The 11,109-nt window shown below is 32.0% G+C and overlaps 1 protein-coding gene and 1 long non-coding RNA gene across 2 annotated transcripts; both read right to left on the reverse strand.

The window, feature by feature from the left end:
- Positions 1–1,665: 1,665 nt before the first annotated feature.
- Positions 1,666–5,538, reverse strand: LOC130645765 (uncharacterized). Its single transcript, XM_057451855.1, has 4 exons — positions 4,660–5,538; positions 4,213–4,472; positions 2,280–2,367; positions 1,666–1,908 (listed from the first exon to the last, which is right to left on the reverse strand). Exons 1-4 carry the CDS (start codon positions 4,727–4,729, stop codon positions 1,676–1,678), a joined length of 651 nt encoding a protein of 216 aa, XP_057307838.1. The 5' UTR covers positions 4,730–5,538; the 3' UTR covers positions 1,666–1,675.
- Positions 5,539–6,272: 734 nt separating this feature from the next.
- LOC130645778 (uncharacterized) lies at positions 6,273–9,423 on the reverse strand. The gene is made up of 2 exons (XR_008982736.1): positions 8,401–9,423; positions 6,273–6,709 (listed from the first exon to the last, which is right to left on the reverse strand). It is a non-coding gene; the product is annotated as an uncharacterized LOC130645778 (long non-coding RNA).
- Between the last annotated feature and the right edge of the window lie 1,686 nt (positions 9,424–11,109).

The following is an 11,109-nucleotide window of genomic DNA, read 5'->3' on the forward strand; positions in this document are numbered from 1 at the left end:
GAAACAGTCGCAAACATAAATACGAAAGCTAACAATAAAGTGAGAAAAGTAGAATACACTATTTCATTGGCTGTAATTACTTAAATAATTGCACATTTCAGAAAAAGTGCTTCTTAGTTGAATAAAGCCTCCGGTTTAAATAGGTGAGGCCATTACGTAGCTCAGTTCTTGAGATTGCTTTGCGTGATAAAGGTTTAAGCAGAACGAAAGATAAAAATTATTATTTAAGACACATTATTTTTCATAAGCAACCAATACAAGTATGTTCTAAGGTTAAAAGAGATGTATTTGTATGTTTACTAAATTTGTTTGTTGTATATATAAACTGGGAAAATACATTCTGGCTAAGGGAATAAAAATTTTTTTTTTTCAAATACCTTAAATACCGAGAGGCGAATTGCGCTGCGGCACGGCTACTGAATAAAAGTTTACGAGAAGTGTTGATTTTAAAGACCAGACTGATTGGCTTGCTCGCCTGCTCCATAAACTACAACTATAAACCATGCATCATTTTGTTTACATTTTTGTGAGTGCTGAGTTATTTAAAATTGAGTATTTTTACGCATTTGTCAAACGGGTGGCTAAATTAAAAAACAATGGGACATATTTCTCTCTTTATTATGATGGTCACGGGGTCAATGTACACAAAGTGATTTAATAAGAAAAAGTTGAAGATCAAAATGGCAAAAATGTTGAACAACATGTATATTATTTTGTACTATTAACTTGCCAATAAAATAGCGATTAAAGATAAAGAAAGTAAAAAAACAAGGAAGAAAGAGCCATCATATTCCACGTTCGATTTGTTATTGAAGGTTTCCGGTCTGTATATTTATTCAAATTTGGCGCCATCCCATGATAACTAACTTTATCGTTCGAAGTTGGTAGTATGTTGTTGAAAAGGGACTCAAAACATGAAAAATTATTGTTGTTGGTTATGACAGATATTTCTTTAGTTCAAAGAAGTTTAAACAAAGGTTATAAAATGCTGTTACTACTATAGTACGTAAAATATTCTTGGTTATCTCAAGTGAAAGATGAAATAATACCACAAATAAAACGTAATTTCTCTGAAACCTAAATGACGCCTTAGGTATTTCTGACATCATATTACGTACCCAGGGGACAAACAAAGAATCTTTCTTTATGACACTGTTGGAGGTGTATTATTGCGCTGAAGTATTCCGACAAAACTGTTCTAGAAGAATTGATCGTCGAATTGCGCACGGGCATATCATCCTCTTACATGATGTTATGAGAACTCGCAGTTTCCAAACATTACACAAAAATGTACAGTAGAAAATAACCGTAATAACATGTGTAGCAACAGAAAAGGTAAAACTTCAGAAAATAATTTGCGGATACAATAGTAGCTAGCTGATAAAAAAAATCTAGGTGTATATAAAAATCTAATTTCTAGAAAAACTCTTTGCAAGTCTAAGAAATTATCTGTTTGGTGCATGATAACTGCAAAAACATTAAGTAATTCTTTTACATTAGCGCAATAATACGAAAAAACACTCTACCAATATTTCTTATAACTTCTTAAATCTAACGGCAAACGTCAATCTTCACTTATAACTGTGTAATATACTAACTTTGGATTGTCGTGCATTTTTCTGGAAGGAAGGAAATAAAAAAGACATTGAAATTTCCCGCCATTGCTGTTATCGAATTAACTTTGCTGTGTGATAATTTGAGACTGCGGTGGCATCTGCACCTCTCCAGAAACATAAAAAACAGTGCTAGTATCCTCAGTTATGGGTGCTGGCTGTTGAACATTGTTCGAAGAACGCGACCGATGGCAGCAACAACAAAAGACAATCGAAGCAACCCAAACAACGAAACTTCCAACGAGAACAAATATTTTCTCCAACAAACTCATTGAATTCCACCATGCTTCAAGATCTAAAAAAAAGAAGATAAAATATATAAAAAGTAGTATCTTTCTTATCACGAGTGATCACGATATTTTTTGCGTGATAAAATTTGGTTTAGAAGGTAACACGGATTTCCCTTATACTAAATAGGTGTCAAATGTGTAGCATAATCTGTTCCTATTGTTCACAAATTATTGAAGAAATTAGTTTGGTTGATGATAAGCATCACATAGGTAAGTATGGGACGAATGTAATAAATATTTAAAAATGCTATTTAAATTATCTTTTCTCTATATTTTATAATAGTAGTCAAACATTAGACACACCTCTGCTATGCGAGATACATGTGTTTTTTATAACAGAATATATTTTTAATAGAGTTTGAAATTAACTATTTACCGTTGCAGTCAACAGGTACGCTCCTCTGTAGAATCTTAACAGAAGTCGGAACAAAAAAAAGTCCAAGTCCTTTTAGCTTCAATGTTATCTAAAACACAAAAATAAGTATTTCACGCAAATCATAGGCTGTTTTAGACTCTTTATATTTGGTATAGATAATGCTTTGTTAAAAAGGTGTGACATTTCGAAAACTTGCTTGACTGCATCTTATCTGAAAATGTAAACAAAACATTTAAAGTCATTTTTTTTAAATTGTTATTTAGAAGACACCAAAGTAGAGAAATACATGAACGATTTTGGTACGTTTGAGTTCTTTACGGATTTTAACAGTGTAACTCAGCAGTTAGCACAAAAGGCGTAATAAAAAGCTCAACAGTTGTGGCCATTTTGTTTAAGCCTTTCATGCCATATTTATATCTGCCAAGTTAGTTACCTGACCTTCAGTGGTCAGACACGTAATAATTTGGACTACGTGGATAGTACTTTCACCCTTAAAATATATCAACAAGTGTGTTGACAAGATGTGCAACATTATGAGTAATATATTTAATTTCTAGCAACACGATTCTCTACTTGTAGCTAACTATAAGTTTTTTAAGCCGGATAAATGAATTCACAAAGCTAATTATTTTGGATTTTAAGCCTAATCGCCCAAATAACATGATGGCATATTTATATATTTTACAAAGATACTAACAGCATACTTGAGCTTTCAATCGCAGTATCACATGGTATGTAAAATGTGTAAAACTTCTATCTTAGAGGAAACCATCTATTATCATTGACGTCGTCATTTTACTGACTGGCAATCTTGGTAAAAATTATCCAATAAATTTCTAGTAACACCAAATTGTATTGATTGTGACGGTAATTATTGAAAATAGACCACAAAAGGTATTCTGTCTTGTTGTCCTTTTTTCCTATATTTCATGTCTTTAAATTCTGGGTGTTTCTATTGTATTAAAATTTTTATAATGGCACGATTTTGTTCTTAGTTTAAAATGGGTCTGAGTGATTGTTGTTTATTAAAAAAAATTTGAATATTTTAAAGTTTATAAGCATTACTGGCGATTCGATTTATTAGGTTTGTGGTTAACAAGGAAATAAGTATAAATTTCAATGTATTGGTTTGAGGCCGATACTGGCTTAAACTGTTATCTTAAGATACTATTTCCAGATATAACACAGTCCTAAAGAAATCAAGAAAGTGCAATCTGTAATTTTAAGAACGACTGTTAAAACATTGTTGGTGTCAACGAAACCGGTTTTCAAAGATTTACATCATTTTTAAAACTTGGTTTACACTTGTGGCATGAGCAACATACGCATACGTCGTACGTAAGTACGTGAAATGAGAAGCATAGACATAATGCATTCCTACTTATGGTATAAACATAAAATTTAGCAAAAGATAGTGAGAGAGCTTTTGCTGCCTATGTTATCATGGCCACAAATTAAATTAATTAATAACCATTTTTAAGTCTTCAAACTTGTCTTTTCTTGATCAGCCACATATTGCAAATCTAAGATAAGCTGTAAGACCTCTGCATTGCAAAAAAAATATCTTTGTCTTCTTTTTGCGTGTTACATCTGTATTAAGGCGCTATTCGCATAAATTGTCATAATAAACTTGTCATCATCCAGTGAAAAAATTGCACCTACACATTTTGGTTTACACACAGAAAGTGGGTTTTATAATATAGATATAAAAACATAAATTATACTATTTGCGCGTTGAATGTAAAAATGTGAAACTCATAGATAGAGGTCGGTTTTTATGGAAGTTTTATACTTAATCCTATTAATTTCTATTTTTTTAATTCGCACTTATTGCACCAATAATTGTTCGTTAATTTGTTCCATTTTAAGAAAGTTAAAACAACACTGTATATATCAATTTCTATTAAAGCAAAAATTATGTAAGAATTCATACCGAAAGTTTTAGGTAATCGTTATCCTTAGTCATGTCTATCACAATGTACCATCCTGCATTAAATATGGTTAAGTTAGGCACTGGGATGGATACAGAAGCATCAAAATCTCCTTTAAATGTCACCCCAGCCACTTTCATCTCCAAAGCAATGGTGGGCTTATCTTTACATGGTTCTACTTCTACTTTCAAACTTACATCCTTTCCAGAAATTTCATCAGAGCATTGAATAGTCAAACCACCTTCACTTGTGGTGCAAGATGCTGAAACATGTAGCATAAAAACAGTCATATTTGTTAGAATATCCTGGAAAATGTTATGTTCAATAGAACACGAACATAATTCCCTTTATTCAAGAACTATGAAAAAAACATATCTTTAAAAAGCAAATTAACAAGAAGGTAATTTTGTGCAGGCTAAAAAAAATCACAGGCTAAAAAAATCATCTACCTGCAATTTCACGTACAATAACAGCAAGAAGAAAAAAGGAGAAAAAACGTTCCCTTAAATTACCAGACATTTTTTAAAGCTTAAATCCATTTCAGAGGCGTCGGAATATAATCATCATAATATTTTTCTAAGGTTTCTTAAATTATTAAAAAGAAGTTATTCATTATAAAAAAAAAAATATTAAATAAAACATGACAACAATAATATTAACAATGTAAAATTTATGTTCATAAAACATAGATTAGTTCTAAGAAATCAATTATCAAATACCTTATTCCAGCTATCATTGTCATGTAGCTATTTTCGTCGAACCTCATTCCAAGGACATGGAAAATAGAACATGATATGTGAAATAGCATTAGTGTTAATTTGTTAAAATGAATTAAAGGAAACCAACCGTGACACACTCATCATGCACTCAACATTAACTTTTGAGCTAACTAAATATCTAAAAAACACAGCCATTATATTCTCATTTATATTACTCTTTGAGTAAATAACGCGTGTGAATTTGAATATTTCGTATATTATCTCCAGGTCACAATTTTGGTCAAAGGAGATAGTAAAAACAAGAACCCAGTCAAATGAATTACATATATTGGCAAAAAAGGTCAAGGCTAGAATACATGTCCTTTGAAATGCTGCTTCCTCATTCAATACTTACATGACAGGAACATTCAAATTTACGCGATTTAAAACAGTTTAACCCCCTTAGGCTAGACTTTTGGTGGCTTCTGGTAAAGTGGGCTAAGGAAGGGGGAAGGGGGTTGCTCACAGATTGAAACAGACGGACATTCAGTCTACACACGGGCGAACTTTATTTACGTTTTAGCAAGGTTTTAAAAAAAATTAAATAAATATAGCATATTATATTGACATGTTACTGCATCTTTTTTCAAAATAGACACCCTAGGCTAACCTTGTTATTAGGGTAGGTAAAAAATGTACTTTTTCAGAGAAAGAAGGCTCCAACTTCCTGCACTTAGTATCAACCATACATTATTCGGTAATAAACAGATTCCTCTTTGAAATGGAAAACTTATTATTAATGCTAAACCTTGAATGAATGAAAAATAAGTTTAAAATGGTCAATCAATGCATCTATAACAAATTAAAATGACATTCGTGTATCTACCATTTTCAGTTAAGCAGGATTGTGATCGTTTGGTTTTGAGAGACAATTTCGACCTTGACTCAACTTTTAACATAAAGTAGTAACTTTTAACATCTTTCATGTCAAACAACTACACGAAAAATGATGGGAATATGACGAGATCCAGCGATGCTTAAATATTAAAGATCAAAATACACCAAAAAGCATTCTGAGCAAAAAATTTGGAAGGATTTGTATATTACGAAAAATTTGGTCACATTTTGTCTTTACAAAAAGAAACAAGGAGCCTCAAGGCTTGAAGTTTTCCGCCTTGTCAAGAGAAACTTTCCACAGAGCAAAACGTATAATGGTCGACCCAAGGCTGAGATTTCCAATTTAAAAACAGGATAAATGATTGAATAATTGCGCAAAACTATGTGACTTAACCGCTTTTTGAGGCTTTTTGACTATTCCATTTCTTGAGTAGTTTTAGTTGTAAGAACAATGATTTGAGTCTGGGATTCATGTCAAGGTTCATGTTCTTATAACATTGTTCTTATATAAAAAAGGGGTTAAAGTAACCTGGTCTGAAAAGTATTAAATATGGGCGACAAATAACGCAATTTAGATATACTTCAATTTAATTACACCTGAATAAATAACAAAAATATGCAGATTTACACACAGTTATAAAAAGTATAAAAACTTGGGATCTACCTAGAAAGTTCTAAAAATTTTCATGATACAAATTCTGTAAAATCATAGAAGAACCATAGACGTCTAGTTTCCCTTAAAAATAATGTGAAGTAAATACTATTAACCAAAATAAGACTATAATAAATTATATAAATATATATTAGTTTTAGTGATTCATTTTTCACAAATTAATGTTTGCAGTATACTCTGTCAACATTTTTTTGGAAATGCTGATAATGGCTGTGTTAGATTATGGCTGACCTAAAAAAGAAAGAAAAATACTAAAAAAACATATATGAAGAACTCAAAATAATCTTAGCACATTATTGTGATATTGTTCTGTGCCCTATATATTTAAAGATGACAGGTATAAATGCAAGATAAAATAAAATATTTCACTATTTTATGAAGTTTTGATAAAAAAATCAGGTGATACTGTGAAACGCCAAGTATTTGTGATGTCTGTCTTTCCAAAAAGAATACCTGCGTGTTCAAAGACAAATTTTGGAAGTTTTATAAATATTTAATTTTTTTGAAAGTTCAGAAACGTGCCTAAAAGCATCCCTAAAATGTTATATTCAACAGTGACCAAGAATACCATATTTACTCTAGTCTATTATTACTTCACCACTGGATTAGTGTTTTAACCTACAAATAAGGTGGGTTTAGCAGGAATCCTATATTGCAGGATATATAGGCCGGATATGTTGAATTATTTTTGGGTAAAAAACCTGAGTGTAGTATTATTTTTGTGCAATGTGCAATATTAATTTTTGGGTGCCTAAAGTTCAATTATTTCAGCAGAGGCAAAATCAGTATTTTGTCTAACATAGTATTCAGAAGTTAGGGCATTTACAAATGAGCAACATAGAACCCAATAACTTTGATCCTAAAGAAATCAAAGTATGAAGAAATAAAAAAAATTTTAATTGTTGCGGCTAGCTGAAATGGAAAATTTTGCGGAATAATTTTTCAGAACCGATGTTTGACTGGTTTCTAAAATTTCTGTGGAACATTTTTACAGATTTGGCCCAAAGTTCTGCAAAAAAAAGTTCCACAAAAATTTCTTCCACAGATAGTGTATGCTAATTTTGAAAATATTTTTTACAATCCATGGCAAAAAAAGGCAGGATTACTTGAAAAACAGGGAAACTGGATAATAGAGTAAATATGTACAGTATACTTGATGCTTTTTTAAAGCTACATTCACATGTTTTTGTGCACGTCAGGGAGAATTTTTATTCATAACCTCATTTATGTAAGTTACGACACAATTACATACAACTTAAGCTCGTATGTCAGGTTTTTTATGGAGCAAATTGTTTTGCTTGTTACACAATGTAACACAATGTAGTCCATAGGCCAAAATATATAAGAAAAAATGTTCGATTTAGGATTCAAATTTATAAAAATGTTTTTTGAATATTTGTGTACAAAACAAAATAGCAATTAATAAAGGACTTGTTATCTTAGTACAAAAGTATACAGCCCTTTTCATAAAGTTCATAAAGAATATTATCAGAAAAATTCACTGTAGATTTGCCTGTCAAAGTTTGTAATTCTGATCTGCTACTGATGCTGCATTTTAACGATAGTCGTGTTAAATATAAGACAACACTTATTTTGCGTTTTTTATGTGAAACTTTATATGCAATACAGTCTGTAGCTAGCTAGCTACATGACATGCAAATGTAGCTTAAATCGGTCAAACTTTCCTGAAAACTACTGCACCTTTTAGGCTATTAATCATCAGTTTTGGTTCCCAAACTGTTAAGTCAGGTAATGGGTTTGATCCCTAACTACGTATAAGGAAGGTCATTTTATAGTTGGACAGAAATGCTAGGGAAATGCGTAGCTTAAATAAGAGCTTTATGCACTCTGAAGAATCGCAAATGTAAATCACTTTAACATAGCTAAGTAACAAACTAGCTAGAACATACAGCATTTTTTACCTGAGAAGTCTCATCGACCAAACATCCTGTTTTGCAAAACATTGATTTGGAGTTTCAAACATATCAAGAGGAACGGTAACCGATTGTTTTGGGCAAGAAACTTTGGCCTGTGGGACCTGAAACTCGAAGAACTTCGAGACAAAGCATCACAGGAAGCCACGATATCAGGTTCTGACAATCTGAGACCCTATTGGCTAAAAAATCAAATAACGCATTTCTATTGGCTTTTAAGAAATTAAACAACTTTCAGGCCCAGGGTAAAATACTTTAATCTGGACACCGCGCGTTCAGGCTATAGGTGGTCCCTATCTCTCTATCTTCCAAGGCGATTTTAAAGATTCCGCCTTACGCGGCGGAAATCAATTATATTTATCAAATAGTTAACAGTGAACTCAGAACAACATTCTAATATCAAACTGTAACAGGAAGGAAAATATACGAAAATATACGGAAATAGTGCTTTGTTTCGTGTTCTTGGATTGATCACAAAGTTGACTTACATTCTAAACAACCATGTTACTGGAGAAACATTGAATAGCTGGCTTAAAGGTAATTCATTTACATATCCTCCTTCTCATAATGTAAATGTATGTTCAACTAGGAATCTTGATAAAGCAAAGGAGGACTATTTTGCTGCATTCAATTTAAATGATACTACAGAAGAAATATTCACTAGCACAAAATTAACCCCATCTCATCAAAAAAGTGTTTTTCAAGTTATATCCACAGCACAGTTGAATCTACACAAACCAGAAACTCAATTGGTTAGTTTATTTTTTTATGGTGACCCTAACCCTAACGAAATTTTGAGTCATTTTTTCAACTGTCTTAAAAGCGCTGTACATCGCTCTACATCTTTGTCAAGTGGAGACTGTCACTGTGTACGCAGACCTTACAAGGTTTTTGAACCCAACGCTGTTTGAACCTGTCAGACCACACATTTGTGAAGGACAATGCATTTCAACTTATTAAGTTACTTAAAGGAATGGTTCACTAGAAAATTCAACTCATTAAAAATGTGATATTTTGAAAGAGCATATCAGATTTAGTCATGCGTGTATATTTTTTTATGAAATTCTTATTATTCATCAAGTTACTTCCCTTTAAAAATGTTTCGTAGTGAAAGTAGATTCGTAGTAGTTTTGTTTGTGTATGTGTGGAACTATCAAAGTTCTTTCTAAAATATCTACATTCTTTTCAAAATTGTGCTACTGTGAACTGTGGAAATTCATCTTTTAAAAAAGAAAAAAGTACAGTGAGCTTCTTTCGATTACACAAGAATAAGGAGGTTAGAAAGAATAGCTGATATACTTGAAAAGGGAAAACCTCCCCAAAGATGTACAAGTGTGTCATACACATTTTAAGGAACACTGTTCAAACGTGATCTGGAAGTAATTTTAAATTATTATTTTTCTTCCTGTTCTGCACTGAGGCTAATTATTCAAATCATTCATATTTATCTGTTTGTACAAATTATTTCTTTTTTTTTTACATCGAACTTCTAAACAAACAACTTCGTAGAATAACATTGTTTCCACACAACAAAGAGAAGCAACCATTAAAACGCCGGCCAAGTGTTACCCGCGATGCATATTCAACCAAAAAAAGGTAAAACCAGAATCTGACACATTCAAAGCACTACAAGATATCATTCTTAACGCAAGGACTTTAAATTGTCTCAAACATTTGACAAAGTTTTCCCATACTGGGAGTTTGGAAATATATCATGCATTGCATAATAAATGGATCCGAAGAGCCAGCATTTTTCTTATTTGGGAATGATTACAAGAAGTCAGTTAGCAGCTCGTGATTTTAATTCCGGTAATGATTTGAAACAGGCAAAAACAAACAAAGGCCTATCAAAGAAAAAAAGTCTGATGACTATTTACATCTGATGATCAATAGAACTATTGATTTAGTCCGAGACAAGGAATCTTTGGAATTACCGAGCTTGCCGAAAAAAATTCCAAAGAATATAGCCCCAATCCCAAAACTAGACAAGATAAAAGTTATTGCGAATCAAAGAACAAGATTTTGTTAGCTTATTCGATCTTTTTTTTTTTTGCTTTTACTCTGTACATAGATTATTATGTTATATATTGTTAGTCTCATTCTCCTTCGCTAAACAAAGTATATTGTCCATCAAACTCTGAATATTGCTTTCTTATTGTCCATATAAAACAGGATGGTATAACCCGTCCATTTCCATTTTGCAATGGGTCACCTCTAGTTTCATGAAGCGCGACTAAAACATTTTTTAACACTGACTTTTCAAGACAAAGAACTTTAAACTCACTAGAACGAGTAATACAAAGATTGTCTTCAAATTTGTTCTCGCTAAACAATCAATTTCCCTTATTTCGTGCTTACACTGACCACCATTCCTTGTGTCCAGCTCTCAATTGTGGCTCCCCTCCATCATCGTTTTCGTCACTCATGTCACTTTCATCGACTTCTTCTTAGCTGCTGGATGGTTCGCCCTCTTTTTCCGGTTCGTACAAATAAGGGTGAAGGTTTCCCATAAGTTCTGCAACATCAACTTCTTCTGGACGGTTTTCTTGTTCTTCACAGTATGTTCCGTTTTCTTCATCATATGATTCTGTTTTATCATCAATGTACGATTCGATATCGTAAACAATTAAAATTAAAATTAAAAAAAAGATATATATTTTTTTAGTGAACCGTCCCTTTAAGACCAATTTAGTGAAG

The sequence above is a fragment of the Hydractinia symbiolongicarpus genome, chromosome 5 (assembly GCF_029227915.1).
Source record: "Hydractinia symbiolongicarpus strain clone_291-10 chromosome 5, HSymV2.1, whole genome shotgun sequence".
In the NCBI taxonomy this organism is placed as follows: domain Eukaryota; kingdom Metazoa; phylum Cnidaria; class Hydrozoa; order Anthoathecata; family Hydractiniidae; genus Hydractinia; species Hydractinia symbiolongicarpus.